The sequence below is a fragment of the Podarcis cretensis genome (assembly GCF_951804945.1).
Source record: "Podarcis cretensis genome assembly, chromosome: 2".
Classification (NCBI taxonomy): domain Eukaryota; kingdom Metazoa; phylum Chordata; class Lepidosauria; order Squamata; family Lacertidae; genus Podarcis; species Podarcis cretensis.
Window position 1 is genome coordinate 7786814 of NC_137171.1, and position 21076 is coordinate 7807889.

Here is a 21076-nt window from a genome sequence, read left to right on the forward strand (position 1 = left end):
ACCCACGCTACGCCACTGCTGGCAACCCATGTGACAGTAGGTCATCTGTTCAGCATCAGCATTCAGGATGCAGACTGCCCATTTAACTTTCTGGTCCCATAAGCAGGGGAAATGGTTGTTTCTTTAAGAATGCTTCTGGCTTAATCCTTTGGAGCTAAACTGACCACACGGGAAGCTGGCATACAGCTGTTGTCCTTCATTTTTACCTTGCTGTTTCCTTCCACTCTGAATCTTCATCCTCCTTCACGCAGATTTCATCCATCTCTGTGAACAAGTCATGGGGGGTATGTTCCTCATCCTCCTCCATGCCAATGATAAACTGAACTCTCCGAGATGGGGAATCTAAGAAAATGGAGCAATAAGTAAATAACAAACAGGGAGACGAGCTTTGAGAGCATGATTAATTGCTCCCCCCCCCGCCTCTTTTGAATATCCTGCAAAAAAAGGACAAGAGGGAGACGCCTTGCAATGTTTCTAGACATGGGACTTGTAGCTTACAGGAGCAGCACCTCAGCATAAGAACACAACATGCAAAAGAATAATACGCAGTGCCACAGATAATGAAGATTTGTGCAAAGGCAGCTATTTCCTGCATTGCTAGCTACTTACTACATTTACTACCTGGTAAATGTACCTAGCAAATACTTTTACTACCTAGTAAATACATTTACTACCTAGCCAGAAGTGTACAGCAAAAAAAGTTACCCTACAGCTCTATGATTCTATTGAAGGATCTAATGGTAGCCATGTTGGGAAAGCTTTTGTCTCTGAGGTATTGAAAATCTATATGGGACACTGGCCCATGAAGTTGCTTGCCCTACTGTCATGTTCACATCACATAGTAACCCAGCACTGCACACTCACCATTAGACCCAGGCTCTTCTTGAATTTGTCGTCCCCGATCTCGCTTCCTGTGCTTCTGGCCATGTCTGTGATGCCTGTGGGTCTGTCTCACTAAAGGCATCCGCACCCCAACATACAGAGTCCTGTGCCCTGGAATCAAAGCAGAGAAGTTTAAGTTTTGTATTGGGTGTAACTGATACAAATCATATCCTGTGCAAACGTCTCCTCTTCTCTTTCCAACCCCAGCCATTCTTCAGAACCAGAACAGCCCAAACAGTGACAGCATCTTGAATGGTTCTGGAGCAACTTTCCTGGAAAAACTAGGAATCACAACATCAAAGCCTTTCCACATGTCCATCCTATTGACATATAAAATAGATGTGGGGGCACTGAGTCCACTCTCTCTCCCCTCATGCAATTGCATCACCCATGTTTCTCTGCTTACGGCTCACTTCTGTTAATCATGGACAGGAACAGGGAAAAGCAGGTAGAGCAATGGACTGCAGGGAAGTAAGGCTCAGAAGGGAGGATGGAAGATTCAATGCCCATTTCCTATGCACTCCCTTTGAGGATATTCCAAAAAAATGGCCTCCAGTCTTCTACAAAAAGTGAACCTTTGAATTGCAGGCACCTTCAGTTCCTGGACAAGACAGCATCTACCCAAGTTGGCCATTCCTTAACAGGTGGAAAGTATGAGAGGGCTTCCTCTTCCAGTCCAACTTTGCTTGAGCAACAAGGTCCTCCTGAGCTGTGGTGTGTTCCTGTATTCATGGCTATTTTTTTGGTCCTGACTTCTGGCTTGCTCATTGACCCCTAGTTTTTCCACTGACTTCTGCCTTGATTTCTACCTTGTTTCTTGGCCGCCCTGTGGCTCTGGATTATTCATTGGCCCTGCTGGCTGGCTGGTCCCACAGCCACTAGTAATCCCCAGACTGTTGATCATGGCCCATTCCTGATGGGCATACACTACAATGATTAGCCCAATGGTTTAGTTCAGAAGCATGGCCTGCTGGGACACATGATGAATATATATAGCCCAGATTGTTTTGGGTATTGTGGTTCATGAATGGCCCAGACGGCTATATGGAGCCAGTGAAGACTCTGGAATGTCAGTTTAATGTGTTTCTGATTACCCATCTTTTTCTGGATGCCGAGACCATGTGTTGCATTACTTCTGAGTAGTCTCTTCAAGCCCTATGTAGACCTAATTGCAGTAAGTCTAGCCTTCAAGCTAAGAAAGTAAGAATGAATACTACCAGTTCAGAATCTGAAAAAGCAGCTGCAGCTTTCTAACCAATGTAAGCTATGAATTGTGGGGGGTTTGGGGGGGACTTTTCAATTTACCCATTTGGGTAAAGGTAAAGGAACCCCTGACTGTTAGGTCCAGTCACAGATGACTCTGGGGTTGCAGCGCTCATCTCGCTTTATTGGCCGAGGGAGTTTCTGGGTCATGTGGCCAACATGACTAAGCCACTTCTGGTGAACCAGAGCAGCGCACGGAAACGCCGTTTACCTTCCCGCCGGAGTGGTACCTATTTATCTACTTGCACTTTGACGTGCTTTCGAACTGCTAAGTTGGCAGGAGCTGGAGCTCACCCCATCGCTGGGATTCGAACCGCCAACCTTCCGATCAACAAGCCCAAGAGGCTCAGTCGTTTAGACCACAGCGCCACCCGCGTCCCTGCTACCAATATTTTAATATTGGCAGTGAGATGTTGTTTGAGAAGGGTCATAGCTTGTGGGCAGAGCATTGGCTTTGAATGCAGAACATTCAACATTTGATCCCTGAGGTTTCTATGAGTTTTTCACCCCATCACTTAACCTTTTCTCTTTTTTTAGGGTTCAAGGATGCAGTTCTACTCGGAAGCTCAGGCCGTGGATACACGGCAATGCAGAAAACGTACTCCGCTCTCATTCAGAGCACCCCTGTCCTTGTTGTTACTGCACACCTTCCAAGCAAACAGGTAACTTCTGTTCAAGGTTTGGGTCTGAGGCCCAAGAAACCATGACCTTTATTTATATAAAACTGAGAAGGTGAAAAGATTTGTGACATTTTGCTACTGCGCAATTTATTACTAATTCAAGCACACTGTGCCATGCTGAATGCAAAGAGAGAATAAAAGGAACAAGGAATAAAAAGAACAGCGGAAGGAGCTGCAGAGATTCCCCCTCCTCCACCTTTGGACTTAGAGGGGCTTCCTCTTAAGGGTGACTTCCCTTTGATATAAAAGGGAATTATTTATTTATAGGTATTGACACCCTGCTTGCTTGCTTTTTGACAGAGATGAGAATTCACCCTTTGTTTCCAAATCCTGTTAGGAAGATTAGTGCCGTAAGCCACCTTAAGGGTCTGTTTGAAGCTGATGTGAAAGAGTGTGCAATCCTGTGCATATTTACTCAGGTCTAAGTCCCACTATTCAATGGACTTACCTTCTCCCACTGCAGTGCTGCAGCCTGAGATAAGATGAAGTTTCAGATGCAAATCTCAGGATATTAGTAATAGTGAATGTAACAAATCTCAGACTACAAAGCGCAGCATATTCAGGATTTGGTGTTGTGACTCCCATGTTTTACTCCAAGAAGAGCCATTAAAATTAATGATATGACTAAGTTAGGTCCATTAACTTCAATGGCTCTACTTAGAGCACAGGCAACAGAGCTTTCCCCTGCTGGAATGTTTCAAAGTTATGAAGGACAATTTATTCTACAGATTTATTATTATTAATTTATATACCACCTACATGCCAAAGTGGCTTCTAAGAGGTTTACCAGTATGAAATCAATACATTATGAAAATACACAATTAAACAATTCCATCAAAGTATTGAAAGTATCCATAATTTACATATAATGAAGTGAAATGTTAAAGGAGGATAGAAAGTAAAAAGGGGGTTATAGAGATGCTAAGAATTTAGTAAAGATGTTCAGAAGTCAGAAAGAGGGAGGGAAGGAGGTCGGTGCTCAGTCGAGCAATGTTTAAGGTTATTGTTGTATGTAACAAAATGTGGCTATGATAAATATTGAAAACTCAATACACTGGGCAACAATTTTTTACTTTTTGAATGTTGTCTAGATTTCTACAACTGATTTAGGGTATTTTTGCACTGCTGAATCAGGAAATGGCATCCGTTTCTCTCCATCAGATCAGGTTTTTGTGCTGTGTTGATTTGAAAAAAATCAGATCTTGTGACAAAATCGATTACATTTTTGTGGCATAATCAGCTGATATGGGACAAAGGTGAGAGCTGTTTCCTAGTTCTGCTGGATCTCTCAGCGGCCTTTGACACCATCGACCATAACATCCTTCTGGACCGTCTAGAGGGGCTGGGAGCTGGGGGCACTGTTATACAGTGGTTTCGCTCCTTCCTCCTGGGCCGTGTTCAGAAAGTGGTGGTGGGGGATGAGTGTTCAGACCCTTGGCCCTCACTTGTGGGGTACCTCAGGGTTCCGTCCTCTCCCCCATGCTTTTTAACATCTATATGAAGCCGCTGGGAGAGATCATCAGGGGGTTTGGACTGGGTGTTCATCAGTATGCAGATGACACCCAGCTCTACCTCTCCTTTAAATCAGAACCAGTGAAGGCGGTGAAGGTCCTGTGTGAGTGCCTGGAGGCGGTTGGAGGTTGGATGGCGGCTAACAGATTGAGGTTGAATCCTGACAAGACAGAAGTACTGTTTTGGGGGGACAGGAGGCGGGCAGGTGTGGAGGATTCCCTGGTCCTGAATGGGGTAACTGTGCCCCTGAAGGACCAGGTGCGCAGCCTGGGAGTCATTTTGGACTCACAGCTGTCCATGGAGGCGCAGGTTAACTCTGTGTCCAGGGCAGCTGTCTACCAGCTCCACCTGGTACGCAGGCTAAGACCCTACCTCCCCGCGGACTGTCTCGCCAGAGTGGTGAATGCTCTGGTTATCTCACGCTTGGACTACTGCAACGCGCTCTACGTGGGGCTACCTTTGAAGGTGACCCGGAAACTGCAATTAATCCAGAATGCGGCAGCTAGACTGGTGACTGGGAGTGGCCGCTGGGACCACATAACACCGGTTCTGAGAGATCTGCACTGGCTCCCAGTACGTTTCCGAGCACGATTCAAAGTGTTGGTGCTGACCTTTAAAGCCCTAAACGGCCTCGGTCCTGCATACCTGAAGGAGCATCTCCACCCCCATCGTCCAGCCCGGACACTGAGATCCAGCGCCGAGGGCCTTCTGGCGGTTCCCTCATTGCGAGAAGTGAGGCTACAGGGAACCAGACAGAGGGCCTTCTCGGTAGTGGCGCCCGCCCTGTGGAAAGCCCTCCCATCAGATGTCAAAGAGATAAAGAATTACCTGACATTCAGAAGACATCTTAAGGCAGCCCTGTTCAGGGAAGTTTTTAATATGTAATGCTGTACTGTTTTTAACACTGATTGGGAGCCGCCCAGAGTGGCTGGGGAAACTCAGCCAGATGGGCGGGGTATAAATAATAAATTATTATTATTGTTGTTGTTGTTGTTGTTGTTGTTGTTGTTGTCAACACATATCATCCTAAATATGTTTTTATTTTTTGTTTCTGATATTTATTAAAAGTTTAAAAAGTTTAAAAATTACAAAAAAGAAGGAAAGAAAACAACAAAAAGTTTAACAAAACATACATTACAGTACATAAAAAAGAAAAAAAAATACAATACAATACAACAATAACAAAAAAAGAAAAAAAACACAACCAATATTCCATATCTTAATCTTCCAATTACTTGTTTCATCGACCTCCTCACACCTCCCTTTTTGTATTCTAGTTTAATTATTTGTTTCAGCAAATTCTTTCCATCTTTCTCAATTTTTATTGAGTAATTTATCTTAACAGTCTAACCTATTAATTAACTCAACAAATCCTTTCCATCTTTCAGTATATTCTGTCATTCAGTTTGCCTTAATTTATTTTAACCTTATTTTACCATAAAAGCTTAAAGCTTAAAACTTAATACTTATTTATACATAACTCCTTATATCATTTCTACTAAAGCCAGATAGTTTCTTTCCAACATTTTTCCTGATACTCATTAATTTTACACTAATTCCCAAAGTAAATCTTTAAAAACTTTCTTCCAATCTTCATCCAGCGTCTCTTTTTCCTGGTCTTGGGTTATGTCAGTCCTTACTGTCCATTCCTTCTAGTCCATCAACCTGGTAATCTTATGTCCGAGGCTCTTAAGTCTCTTCCATGTCCCTTCTGCAGATCTTCTTCTTGTTTATACCTGCACTTGACCTTGTCTTTTGTTGATCTTTTTCTTAATTTCTTTCCTTTCTCATTGAGGAGTAGGTCTTGGGGAAACTCCAACCCAAAAAAAACTCCATCTCCCCTCAGCAGATCAGCCCATTCCCCATAGTCCCATTCCCCACATTTAGCAATGTAATCCAGAAAGTATTTAAACACATGTTTCAAAATCCCTCCAAAATTAAGAGCCCCCACAACTCCAGACCCCCCCTGGCCCACTCCAGATTCAATGTTCAAAAACTGCGGCTTATGCTCCTGCAGGGCCTCGGGTCTCTCCATTTGTGTTACTTGAGGTTCAGCAACAACCTCCTCCATTGTCTTCTGCATTTGCGATTGCCCTATCAAAACAGGTTCCTGAGTTGGTTCCTGAATAGTTTCTATAAGAGTATTCACTGTTTGTCCAAGGTTTATGACTGCAACAGTCATCAAATCCATCTTCTCATGCAACTGCTCCAACAAAGCATTTGTCTTGCAAAGAGCAAGCACCAAAGCTTCTTCTAAACACATTTTATTCAAGGTCAGAGTCTGGTCCCACGATCCTAATCTTCACAGCTGTGAAATCCCCAGATCAACTCCAGCAACAATTTAACAGGCTCCCTCTAGAGGAGACAATTTCTATTTGTATCCATCTTTTAAAAGCAAGTCCAACAAAAGAAAGTTACTTTCATTTTTCAAATTTTTTGTTTCTTTTAAAAGCAAAGGGCAACATTGGAGTCAATTTGTTTCTCTTCTTTAACTATCTGTCAAAAGACGTTCTATTCACAGTCAATGAACTCCCCCAGAAATTTCTGTCTCTGACACCCCGTTCCCAGGTTTGAGACGGTGGAAAATTTATCTTTCTTTACTCTTTCTCCTGCAGGCTTAAACAGTCAAAATTTCCCCCTCTTTTCTCCTGCTTCCAAGAGGGGTTTTGGTGGTTAAAACTGAAGGAAATTTAGACCTTTATATACGACTTTCCAGACTTTAGCTTGCACAATTTTTGCTTCAATCTATTTACAAAAGCAGAAGGCGGACTTCCTGTTTAGAACCTTCCCGCTTTGATGCCAAATTAAGATGTTTCTTAGCCCAATTTTCCGTTCTACTCACGGGTACTTGTTTAGAGTCCAATTGTCCACAGGAAAAAGTCAGCGCTCTCTGGCAACGGCTGTGCAGCTTTACTCCGTAAAAATAGCGGTCGATTCAAAACACCGCGCCGCTCACCCCACGTCGCTTTGGATCCCCGAAAAGGGGTTTCCTTGCGTGTAGGGGGCACTCCTGGTGTCAGCTGAATCCCATGTTCCCAGGCTTCCTCCGCCTGGGATTTTTAGAGGGTCTCCGCCTTCGCCGCGGCGGCAAGACCCGATTTTCGTGGAGCGGGTTCCTCTGGATCAGAGGAATTACGCCATTGCCGATGGCGCTAACCCGGAAGTCCCCTAAATATGTTTTTTAAGAGAAAAAAATGTTTTTCCAACAACATATATTGATTACCTGATAGAAACATCGATTACTGTAAACTTAATGGTGGGCATTGATAAAGGTAAGTACACGTAAATTGCATGTTGCTTCACCATTTTTCAAACTTCAGGGCTTGAACCTCCGTTTCTTGGAACTCCTGGAATGCTCAGCGGCAGGAAGGTCTTTCTTCAGAGTCCAACAGTAGTCAGCCATCATGACTGCGTCCCAGAGACCCTGATACCTGGTCTCCATCTCTTTCATGTCCTGATGGAATCTCTCCCCCTGCTCGTCACTCATTGAACCCAGGTTCTCAGGAAACCGGTCCATATGTGAAAATAGGTAGTGCATCTTGACGCTCATGTTGCAGCCCAGGTTTCTGAAAGCAGTCAGCATGTTGTTGACAAGTTCTGCGTAGTTTCTGGGCTTATTCTTGCCAAGAAAGTTCTTCACTACCAGAACAAATGCCTTCCACGCTTCCAGTTCCACTTAATCACCCATAACTACCCAGAACTAACGGACCTGAATACTTCTTGTCATTAAAATAATCGTTTCCAATTAAAACAATTATTTGACATGGCATTTTACCCCCACCAACTTCTTCTAAAATGCTCCACACAAGCGTACATGTGAACAAAAATGTAAAAAAAAGACATGTGGTCATAGCTCAAAAACTTGACCTGATTGAGCAAAACCAATGTGATTTTTGGATTCAGTGCATCAGATTCGTCCTAAATCATCTGAAAAAAATGCAGACAACAAATTTGTTGTTGACCAATGAATAAAATAAAAATAATAAATAAAAATGCAATAAAACAAGCCAGTCAAAAAGCATAACCACTAAAACATGTAAAACAACAACAACTAAAACAATTAGAAAACAAGTTCAACTTGCGATCCACAAACAGAGAGGGAGAATTTTGCTTTGAAAGGAAGCTCCATCAGATCTTTGCTCATGTCGAAAATTTGCATGAAGGCTTGGAACAGTCCGTGCTAAAGAACAATTTCATTCAGAGGGATATTTGGTAGCAGAAGAAGCAGCAGGCTGTGTTTGTTGGGCAAATATTTGCTAGTCATAGTGGGAGGTACTCACACTGTCACATAACACAAGCTACTTTAAACATGCGTGTGCATCTGAGTGCCCACCTAGCAGCAGCTGCTCGACCCGAAGGATGATAGTGCCAATCGCAGAGTTCCAGCGTTCTCTTCACCCAGCATTTGTGAATCCTTGGCCTCAGCACCACTGCTAAAGTAATTACAGAGTTCTCTGCGGCACCACCGCCAAAGATTCTTTGGCTTCTCAGATTCCAAGTGTCAGAGTGGCTTGCACAAAATCCAATCCCACATTTCAAGTTCCTGAAGGACATTGGTTGTCATTCTTATATGACAGTCAAGTTTCTAGTCCCTGTGGTTTTGAAAGTGTCATGGATGTGTAATCAACAGGCAGCTGTCCAACGTAAGTCAGGAGCCAGGAAGCAGCAGCTGGGCCAGGGAGTTGGAACCAGGGAAGGAGCAGGCAAGAATGACAAAAGCAGGAATTGGATCCAAGGAGCAAAGATGTTAGAGCAGATGACAAAGCCAGGAATCAGGACCAAAGGGTAAGACAAGGAACACACCAGAGTTAGGCATATCCTCTGCTCGTGCAAACTGGAACCCCTTTTATAGTCCTTCCTGTCCAGAAGGTGCCAATGACCAGTATGCCTGGGTGAGGCCAGTTCAGGCCTGAAGGTTCTTAACTACTTAGGACAGTAGATATTCCAGACTTACAATTCACCAGATGGAACAGCCACATGCAAACAGAAGGTCTCAAGTTTGAGCCCAGCAGCTCCTGGGAGAATATTTTTGATTACCACAATATTACAGGGGGGAGAAGCTTGATTTAGCAGGTTTCCTGCCTCTCCTTCCTGGATTCCTGTCACATTCCACTATCCACAGACTTCTACTGCCCCTCTGCTATGGCGCATATGGAAGGTAGCATTTTGCAGGCTTCGTTCAGTGCTTTATACATTAGCATTGCTAAACCTCTCTCTTCCCTCATATGATGCACCTGTTGAGTTTTCCTCTCTTCCTTAACATCTGTTTCATGGGCACAAGATGTTGGAAATAACATTATGTTTGCTGACTGGGAATAGTTGTGGACCACAGGTATGAAATTTACAGCATGTAATGCCTTACGAGAGAATATTATGAAAATGATATACAGGTGGTACATGACACCAGTCAAGCTTGCAAAAATATACCATTTGCCCAATAACAAGTGCTGGAAATGTAAGGAAAACGAAGGTACATTCTTTCACCTTTGGTGGATGTGCCCAAGGATTAAGGCTTTCTGGGAGATGATCTATAATGAATTGAAAAAAGTATTTAAGTATACCTTTTTGAAGAAACCAGAGGCCTTTCTCCTGGGCATGGTCAGCCAATTGGTGCCAAAGAAGGATAGAACTTTCTTTATGTACGCCACAACAGCAGCAAGAATACTTATTGCAAAGTATTGGAACACACAAGATCTACCCACCCTGGAAGAATGGCAGATGAAAGTAATGGACTATATGGAATTTGCGGAAATGACTGGCAGAATCCGAGACCAGGGAGAAGAGTCGGTGGAGGAAGATTGGAAGAAATTTAAAGATTATTTACAGAAACACTGTAAAATTATTGAATGTTAAAATGACGTTGGAATGAAACGAAGTGGTTTTAGTAATAAGGTTAAATAGGAATATGTAAAAATGGATTAAGAAATAAGACAAAACAAAGAGGGTAAGGATTTGCTGAATTAACTATCTGAACTGGAATACAAAAAAGGGAGGTGTGAGGAAGTCATGAAAATAAGTAAATGAATTGTAAGATATAGAAAGAGGGACTTATTTTTAACTGTTTTTATTTTTTTCTGTAATTTGTATTTTTTGTTTTTCTTTTTATTATTTCTGTAATCCTTTTCTTATTGAAATTTTAATAAATATTATTTAAAAAAAACAAACATCTGTTTCAGTGCTGGCCATGAAAAGAGGGAAAGAAGTGTCTCTAAAGTGAAACTGTGTGTGCATACATTGTTGGAGCCAGAATCTGAGGTGAAACAGGAATGCGCTGCCCCACACTGCCACCCTGAAGATTCCCTTACCAGGTTCCAGTGTGATCACAGGAGACTTCTACAAGATCTCACAAAATCTTGCCGGAAGCTACTGCTGCTGCCTCCACTTCTCTGCCAGAAGCAAAGGGGGCATCATCACCTCTGTGGGTTTTGCTGCCCGAAGCAGCTTTCTCAGCCTGCATCATGGGTGGACTGGCCCTGGTCAGACTAACAGCTCTAGGGATGGCGCCACCGTGGGTGCAATGGCACCATCTTGAAACAGCCATGCTCAGGATCCAGCATACAATGCATTGAACTTCTCACATGCCTTCTCAGACACCCTTGAGGGCTTTGATGTGTAAGGGTTGAATATTTTCAACATTTCCCAAAAACTCACAACCTATAGTGCTGTGTTGTTCGAAGAGGCAAGCGCAAAAGGCTTCAGGTCAAACAGGCAGTGTGAAAAGGAACAGGAGAGGATGTTCTCACTTTCTGGTGCGAAGTCTGAGAGAGGGTTCAGATTGGCTGGGTTGGGGGGGGAGCCTGGGCAATGAAGAAGAAGAAGAAGAAGAAGAAGAAGAAGAAGAAGAAGAAGAAGAAGAAGGGGAGTTTGGATTTGATATCCCGCTTTATCACTACCCGAAGGAGTCTCAAAGCGTCTAACATTCTCCTTTCCCTTCCTCCCCCACAACAAACACTCTGTGAGGTGAGTGAGGCTGGGAGACTTCAGAGAAGTGTGACTGGCCCAAGGTCACCCAGCAGCTGCATGTGGAGGAGCAGAGATGCGAACCCGGTTCACCAGATTACGAGTCTACCGCTCTTAACCACTACACCACACTGGCTCTCAATGCTAGCCACAATAAACTTTATTCAGTCACACTCTTTATGGTAATGTCAAACAATGTTGCCCTGTGTTCTGTATGTTTCAATAAATCGTTGCTGAGTGTGAAGACGTCTTGGTGGGGCCTGCTGATTCCCATATAGAAAACATAAGATGCCGCCACCAGAGGAAGCATGTTGAGGCAGCCTCATGATTTGATAGACCATAGTATAGGAAACAGGACACAGAAAGTGTGCGTGTTTTTGTTTTGGTTTTAAAGCAGGTCTTTTTGTTCCCATGAGATGAAATGTAGCTCAAAATATGCCATCTACTCTGCAAGGACAAAATGCATCTCTTGCAGTAACACAAACACACAACCCTGTAACATGGAAAAAGAAAAGGGATCAATACAGGCAGAAGACAGCATCTGGTATGGATTGGAGGGAAATATATGTAACAGATAAAACTAAGGATGGCTGAATAGTTCAGATCTGGTCACTCCCATTTTTCTGATTCCATATTAGTTTGCAATTAAAAAAAAGTTCACGCGAAAAGTCATCAGCATTTTACTACTAATTTCTCACAAACATTTTTGTATACATTTTTTCCTAGTATTTTGTAAAGCAGTTTCCCATAATAATACACAGTTTTCTATGTCATTTTCACCAGTATATTTTTTTTCCTACATTTGGGGACAGTATATGTATTTTTGTACACATTACTTGGCCAGAAAATCACATTGCAAAATCTGGAGAAGAGGAAATTTCAAAGGAGGGTTGTGTTTCAGTATTCTTATTGATTTGGAAAGCGTGGGTTTAGTAGGTTTGCCTTTAAATGAGAACTGAATCAATTTTGTCCCCCATCCCTATCTCCTACACACTTTTAAAACCACCGTAATTGTATAACTCCTGTACATGTACCACCACATATAACTCATGTTTTTTTTTAAAAAAAATCAAGATATATTGAATTTTCACACTTGAAATAAAGCAGAATGGAAGCAGTCATGCAAAATAATCAAGTTTCCCAAATCCTGCATGCAGAATTTGCATTTTCTTGCTAAAGAAATTGGATTTTCACCAGAGTCTTGTTTTATGAGACACAGTATAAGCAGTGTTGGTTCTGTGGTATACAAAATACTGTATCTGGAACCTTCTCAGATAGAAAGCACATTTACTTCACTTTCCAAATAGTTAATGATGATTAATGGCCTGCCAGAGAAATGGGGGAGAAGAGGGGGGCCAGGAAGGAACAGCCTCACCTTCCAGCTCTTCGGGTTCATAACGAATGTTGACAACATTTCTGGTACCTCCCAGATCCACAACAGCCTCATCCTCCGGTCTCTGGTAGAGAAACAATGAGGGTGCGTCACACATATTATTAACACACAAATCTATGCATCTACCCCATAAACCAGATTAAAGAACAGTGAAGGTCAATGCTGATTCCTGTTCAAGAATACTGTAAATTTCTGACACATACAAATATTCTTTCCCCTCTGTTGAACAGTCACATGTAAACACTGGCCTACCCAAATATAGCCAGATGTTTGTACATACACAATCACATACAGTTCCTCTCACACACATTTTGGGATACCTTTGGAAATATCTGCAATATAAACAGCATTATATGAGCTACTCTACGGCTTCGTGGCAATGTTTGCTATAGGAATATGGATGCAAGCAGCCAATATGTTGTCTTACCCCTATTCAATAAAATTGTGCAGTCATTTAAGATTGGTATAATGGCTGCTGATATCAGAACATGTCACCAAAGCACTGTGTTAGGGAGTGCTATTCCTTTATGCATTTCCTAGAGGGAAGAGGTTGCAGGTTGTCTAAGGACCAGTCAATTACTTTGCCCTTCTTCTCAAATTTTCATCAATACTTCTCCTGCCAGTGCTGACCCAAAACATTGTGTGGCCTCACAGGGCCCCCACCCCACCCCCTAGGCTAAGATCAGTGGTGTAGCATCAGTTGTCGGTGTTGGCTATTTGCAGTATGGTAGCGCTGCAGAGAGCTTGCTGGGGAGATCATGCATTAAAAAGAAAGGGACTCAAAAATAACTTAAGGTTTTAATAAGAAAAACAAAAACTCCTTATACACTAAATACATTAACAACAAACCAGACCCAACCACCAACCCAACCCCCAGGGTAATGGTAGGGCTAGGTGCTGCTCCTTATATACTCCATGCAAATGCTGACACACCTTAATCAGTACAACTCAGCAGCACCTGCTATGTTTCACAGCTGTAAAGCTGGGTCTCGTTATCTTGCTCTGGCCCTTGCTCTGGCCCCTTAAAGACATACACATTAGGTGGAACAATGATGAACCTTTACATTTAAAGAAACCATTCAACAGTCGGTGCCTGGGGCAGGTGCACATGTGCCAGGCAGGCAGCAGATAGACTGGGAGGGGGTGCCAGCCCAGCCCTCGCCACCACCACTGGAGTGACCTCGCTCCCACCACAGCAAAGCATGGCCACGCTAAGCTGTCTGCCTGCCTGTGCAGGGAACAGCCTGGCCAACCAACACGGCCCTTGGCGGGTGGAGAGGAGTATCAGGCCAGGCTGTGCTGTGCTGGGGGCACCTGCATGGGGGCATCTGGTTCAAACCCACTCAAAAATTGTGTGCCTGGGGCCACAGCCCCCTGGCACCCTCCACACGATGCCCCTGGCTATGGTCATGTATTGCTGCACCAAATACCACTTTTTGTCTTCATCAATTTCCCCACATTCACATACTTCATGATGTCTGAAGCAAATCCCTTCCTTCTGCTGCCTAGCAAAGCCAGCCTTTCCTCCTGCCCCAATTCAAAAGTAGGAGAAGAGGCAGAGATGTGTGACATTATAGAAGCTTACTTGCCCTTTGTGCCAAGGGGACTCACAATCCAAATTTAGATGTGGGGGATGGGAAACATCCAAGTTAAAATTCAGATCATGCATCAACACTCATTTTTTCAAGTCCTAGAGAAAATTAAGACTATTAAAGCTTAGCAGTACGGAGAAGCAACAATCTTGTTTAGTCCTTCTCTGTTTCCTGACATAGAAGCTTGGCTGGGGAAAAGGGATTATTTCTCTCTTATCAAAGTGGAAACTGGATGCATTTCAGACTTGTCGCACTTACTATATAGCCTGATAAAGCTCTTCCTCACAGGACACAGTGATTCCATACATCATTTTAATAATTAGATAGATAGAGGAGAAAGGACACTTTGCTAATAGCAAGCTCCAGTGCCACTCTTTTATTTATTTTTCTTCCCTCAACCTAGAAAGATAAATAATGCATAGCTCTGCTGAAGGCAGAATTTCCCATAAAGGTAAAGGTAAAGGTACCCCTGCCCGTACGGGCCAGTCTTGACAGACTCTGGGGTTGTGCGCCCATCTCACTTAAGAGGCCAGGGGCCAGTGCTGTCCGGAGACACTTCCGGGTCACGTGGCCAGCGTGACATCGCTGCTCTGGCCAGAGCCAGAGCCGCACACGGAAACGCCGTTTACCTTCCCGCTGGTAAGCGGTCCCTATTTATCTACTTGCACCAGGAGGTGCTTTCGAACTGCTAGGTTGGCAGGCGCTGGGACCGAGCAGCGGGAGCGCACCCCGCCGCAGGGATTCGAACCGCCGACCTTTCGATCGGCAAGCCCTAGGCGCTGAGGCTTTAACCCACAGCGCCACCTGCGTCCCTCCAGAATTTCCCATAGGGAAAAGCAAAAGCATTCTTTCCACCCGTAATGAGCAACAGGAGGAACCAACTGTAGGGGCCAGAAGGGGCTTCTGCCCCCTCAATATTTGTGAGCAGGGGGCTGAGCCACCCCAATACTGAGGCTCCCAAAACAGATCAACCTCTCTGCAAACCTGCCCTCCATGCTTCCCATTCCCCGGCCAACGGGCGAGTACTCTTGTACTGGGCAGGGATGGAGGGCAGTGGTTGATATTTACTCAATGTGCTCTCCAGCCCCTGTCACCGGCAGAGTGCAATGGGGATCTCTGCAGGGGGCTCCTGGTTCATGCTTCCCCCCATTGCGCACCCGGGGCAACAGCCCCCATGGAACCCTCCACCCGGTGCATGACATTGTGCATATAACATCACACAGCGCTGAGTCCCTCAATGTGGAAGGCAAGCTGGCAGCCCTGAGCAACAGCAAAACTACAAGATCCAAAAATTCATGAAGAGACAGAGTTGCTGCCAGGATCTGCCCAAACTGGAGTTCAAACTGGGGGTCTTGTATTCTCGGTTGCTCTTAGGTTTTCCTCCCCATTGTATCTTCATTTTATTTTCTGTTCCTGCAAGAATACTGCACATTGGAAGCTAGAACAACAGAAAGGGGAGATGAACAAGAACCTCTCACTTTTCCCGCCTAGTTTTCCACCAGCAGAGAATCTTTTACATAGAGGATCACTTAAAATAAATAAATCAGCGCCTCCAGTTGCAGTCTGAAATGACAGTGCACTCTAACACCACCATCACCTCCTTCTCATAGAACTCTTTCTGCTGCCTCCTGTGTAGATCCAGACTCGTGCCTGCTCTGTACATGCCGCAGAATGCACTGTGAGCATTATGATTATTTATTATATTTATTCGTTGTTGTTTTTCCCAAGATAAGTGAAACTTGAAGCAACTTGCAAATACGAACATCAGAAACAAGGATAAAACAACTTAAAATGATGCACACACACAATAATGTTTTTGCCTGACTTCTAAAAGCGCATAGTAATAGTGTCTGGTGTGCCTCCCTGGAGCACGTATTCCATAAACAGGGAGCCACCACTGAGAAGGCCTGTTCTCAAGTTGCCACCCTCTGCATCTCCTTTGGAAGGGGCACACACAAAATGGGCCTCAGATGAAGCATGTAAATTGTACTACCATGTTCTAAATGCATATACCTGGAGATTTTATCACTGAGTTAGAATGTCAACTTCAAGGAAGTCCCAGAATGGCCAATACCCCGCTGTTGTGCTACGGCTGAGGCTGATTTGTTTATATTTTAGTACAGAATTGTGACAGTACCAAATTCTGAGGTCCTTCAGAGAGACATAACCTCTTTCCCTGGCACCCTAGGAAGTCACAGAGTAAGCCATTTTAATTGGGCTTTGGGTTGTCCCTGTTTCGGTGCTTTTTTCTAAAAAAAAATTAAATGGTTAGGGGTACTCTCATTTTCCTACTCATATTGAAATACTACCCTTCAATGAGGCCAAACATGGATTCACAAAATGTTTAGGGGTATGCATACCCCTGTGTACCCCCAGAAAAAAGCACTGTCTAGGGTTAAACCACCCTAAAACAGTAAAAGGCACAGGACAGGGGCTATTAAAAAAGAAAAAGCTGGCAACTCTAATTCAGTTATATCACTAGATCCAGGTATTGGCTTTATTTGACATTAACCTTTATTTTAATGTTGTTGCTCTAATGGACCTTTGGAGCCTGGTTTCCTGTAAGGTGATTAAGTAAGTGCTTCTACTATGGTAACATTAACACCATCTACTCATAGTGTGAAGTTAACACTATAATTACGCCATAATTGATTTAGGCTGCAATCCTATACCCACTTACCTGGGAGTAAGACTCATATGAATTACATAGTTCTCACGTCTGAAAAGAAGGCTATAGCCTTAGCACTGTTAACCAATGCTCTAAGTAATTATGGTCACCCAAACTGCCTGTTCTAAAAGAAACAGAAAATGCCAGATACAAGTCCTAAGGGTTTTATCTGGGGACGCAGGTAGCGCTGTGGGTTAAACCATAAAGCCTAGGGCTTGCTGATCAGAAAGTCGGCAGTTCGAATCCCCATGACGGGGTGAGCTCCTGTTGCTCGGTCCCTGCTCCTGCCAACCTAGCAGTTCGAAAGCACGTCAAAGTGCAAGTATATAAATAGGTACCACTCCACCAGGAAGGTAAACAGTGTTTCCATGCACTGCTCTGGTTCGCCAGAAGCGGCTTAGTCATGCTGGCCACATGACCCGGAAAAACCATCTGTGGACAAACGCTGGCTCCATCGGCCTATAGAGCAAGATGAGCGCTGCAACCCCAGAGTCATCCATGACTGGACCTAATGGTCAGGGGTCCCTTTACCTTTACCTTTAAGGGTTTTAACCATTTGCAGGGCTTCCAGTGGGGACTCATCCATCCTCATAAAAGCGATTTACCTGCAAGTTCCTGAATGATGTCATGGTTATCTTCCGAAGCCGTGCAAGGTCAGAAAGAAAGAAGAATCAATCTTCTTCTACAATTATGTTCAAGAATCCAGGTCTTGGGCTAAGTTCTCTTCTGGTGCAAGTCTGGGTAGCCAAAGGGAGGCTCGAGTCCATTCCATACACCCATTTAGCTGACTAGGTATTGACCCCCAACAGAAGCCACTTGCTACTTCTTAAAGCATCTCTTTTAGACAATCTTTTTTAATGGTCAGGTGGGGAGGGGAGGGGGAAAGGTTGAACCATTGAAGATGCTGCTTCAGCTGGGTTTCCTCGCTAACTCTATTCCCAGAGCCACCTGACCTTCATTACTATGACAGCATGGAACACGGCAGCATGAATATTCCAAATGGTACCCATCCTTCTGTCTCATCAAATCCATTCTTAAGGAGCTTTCTTGGAAAGTAAGGGGAGTGGGAGGGAAGGATGTAAACCTTGAGGTCCTGTTCCCACAACTTCCTTGACACTGGAAGTCAGTACAAAATGCTTCATCAGGCTGCCCATCTGGTAAGAAGGCAGCAATCTTCTGTTTATAGGCTAGCCATGTGAAAAAGAAGAGGGCAGGGCTACTGAGTCTTTCAAAAGTTGTGTAGAGGAGGGGATTGGGGGCCACGGGGGCCTATAAATATTTATCTTGGGTTGGGGTCCATCCCAGTTCCCTGGAGGGAGAGAACTAAGTTATTCCCATCACATTTCAAGGTGTATTTTAATGGGAAAGCCTTTAAAATCCACCCAAAGCACTTTAGAAAATAGTATTTATGAGGGGGTTCATCCCTCCCCTCCAAAAAAACCCCAAACTTTTATAACTTCTAAAACAGGGCATCCAGCTACCTACAGTCTGAGCAGCTAATACACAAGCCTCCCTGCACACCACATGCACAGTTAAGTCCTGTTAGGAGGGAGGAGACTTAATGGCAAGATGCACTAGATGCTGAAACTGTGGGTGCCTTGATGCCCTGTTTATGTTTAAAAGGGGAGTTGGGGTGGGGATACAGAGGTAGGCACTGTAGGAACCTCTGGCCCTACAGATGTTGCTGAACTGCACCCAGCAGCACCCAGGGAAAAAATGTGGGCCATTACCAGGGCCAGATACAAGAAAATAGGGTGTCTATCACAGGAAAAGGGGAGCCATTCATGCATATGTACGTTATCTGCGCATTCTAACACAGGCTGCAGTCCTAAGCACACTTACCTGTGTATAAGCTCCCTTGAACACAGTAGGGCGAACTTCTGAATAAACATGCATAAGGTTGCACTATTGGGTTTTTTAGGATATATTTCCCTCCTTCTGAAACTCATGAGTGAGCTCTATGTTGAAAATTCTCTTTCCTACAGCAGACAAGCCTTCACGACGACTATGCCTGTTAACAGGCAAGCTCTGCTTGAAATGTTATCATTGACGTAATAGGGCATCCAAAATGAAAAACGACACCAATCAGTTAAAATTAGATGGTGACCATGGCCTTCAGCCCTGTGCCCCATATTACTGTTTAACAATGGGGAAAACACAAAAGTAAACACCTGGAGAAAACAGAATACGCAGCCCAAGGAAAATGCAAAATCAGTTTCCTTCTGGGCACACTTTTGAGCTGATCTACATGGTGGAGTTATTAATCTACATGTTAAGTTGGGAAGAGCATACAGTACTTGCTGCTGCGACTGCATCACTTTAGACTGTGGGTGGAGAATTGCTTGTTTGAATGGTCCCTAATGTAAATAGCCTTCCAGAATAAAACAAACTAGTAGCTTGGGGAGAAGCTAGGCTTTTTAAGTGACAGTGAAATTCTCAAAACTTACAGCAATTGCCAGATTCTACGTCAGTGGAAGTGCTGGAATTTCATTCCATGCTCTACAGAACAGCTGAGGTCAAGTCCATTTCTCAGTCCCCACAACTATAAATATCTTCCTAACAACAGAGGGTTTTAAAGTCATTGTTGGGTCTTTTATTAGTAGCAGTGAAGTGTACACACTGTGGTCAACAGTTGTCTAACAGAACATTGATTGACAGTTGGAAGTCTTTCTACATTATATGAGAAATCATAAATCAAATTGTTCCCAGGTCTGGGGGCACAATTGTTCTCCTTATGAACACACACACACACAAACTAGAGATGTGGAGAAAATTCAATAAAAAATACATTTTAAAGAAAACCCTAGAGAAATCAATGTCCTCATAAATAAGAAAGATTCAAGCTCTACCACTGGACACTTACTTCAGAGTTGGTTATTTAGTATTCGTCTCTAGTTATGCAGTGAAGGCAGATAACTTTGCATGTTGCACCAAGCAAATCATTTATTTAATCAATAAATCAGTTACAGAATGAGGAAAGCTTGCTTATATCTATTTATCGTGTCCATTCATTTCAAAAATTAATCTTTGCATGTACCAGTCTGGGCACCTTCATTATACCAACAACTGGAGGTGGAAACCCAAATGAAGGTTTGTATTTTGGAAAGGAAACATGATACAACACAGAGACTTGCTTTAAAATTAACTTTTCAAACTATGTCTTGAAAATGGTGAGTATTAAGTTCTGCTCAAAACAAGTGACACAAGTTGCTGAACAACCTCCCTGCCATGTGTTTTCCAGCAACTGGTTATATGCTAAAAGATTAACAAATAGATTCTGCAGATCTGAATGCTTAATTTCCTGAGATGCACCAGCAAGAATCTCACTTTTCTTCTTTCAAAGGCGGATGACGGCATTACAGATCTCTTTTCCTTGATCACAACCACCCCAGTTCAGAGGAGCAGCAGAACTTTGTGCAAGCACCGTGCTCCACCGTCAATTCAACACTGTCCCACAGGAATGTCTAATGGCCAGCAATGGACCCTCTTTGCCAGTTACCAGAACTGGAAGGTGCAAAGTCCATTTTTTTCTGTCCGCGCACATATGAGAGGTGTCATCATGCATATATGGTTACTAAGGCATCACATGGGCGGAGCATGGCTGCAACTGCTTACTACACACGCATGGCTGCTATACTACACTGTGGCTGCTATGTGCTGTGAATTCAAATACAGGCCTAATGTGGTGCCATATGAATCACTTGGAGGGGTCATTTTGTGAAGTGCATTTGGAGTGAAAAGATATCATAGTCACCAGGGTGCAACAGTCAGCCAAACCCACACATCTCAACCTCAGCTAATTGCTTACCCTCTGGGCCTCCTCTCAGCATTACTGTGCCTCCAGATTTGCTGTTGACCTAACAAGCCACTTTCCCAGTAGTGATGTATGGATTTCCCAGTAGTGATGTATGGAAGTGAGAGCTGGACCATAAAGAAGGCTGATCGCCGAAGAATTGATGCTTTTGAATTATGGTGCTGGAGGAGACTCTTGAGAGTCCCATGGACTGCAAGAAGATCAAACCTCTCCATTCTGAAGGAAATCAGCCCTGAGTGCTCACTGGAAGGACAGATTGTGAAGCTGAGGCTCCAGTACTTTGGCCACCTCATGAGAAGAGAAGACTCCCTG

At 43.8% G+C, this 21076-nt stretch overlaps 1 protein-coding gene across 3 annotated transcripts in view; it reads right to left on the bottom strand.

Annotated features, from left to right (window-relative positions):
• Window positions 1-18952, bottom strand: part of SLC4A8 (solute carrier family 4 member 8) — a 72326-nt gene extending 53374 nt beyond the window's left edge. For 2 of the 3 annotated variants that reach the window (XR_013836081.1, XM_079966659.1), the window contains exons 1-4: window positions 18793-18952; window positions 12673-12754; window positions 865-993; window positions 207-342 (exon numbers count right to left, since the gene is read on the bottom strand). Coding sequence is in view for 2 of the 3 variants with exons in the window: in XM_079966659.1 (XP_079822785.1) it covers window positions 207-342; window positions 865-993; window positions 12673-12754; window positions 18793-18846 (401 nt within the window). In the remaining variant the exon portion in view is untranslated. Of the gene's footprint in view, window positions 1-206; window positions 343-864; window positions 994-12672; window positions 12755-17555; window positions 17909-18792 lie in introns of those variants that run through there. The other variant, XM_079966660.1, reaches the window with a different exon arrangement.
• Window positions 18953-21076: the final 2124 nt, after the last annotated feature.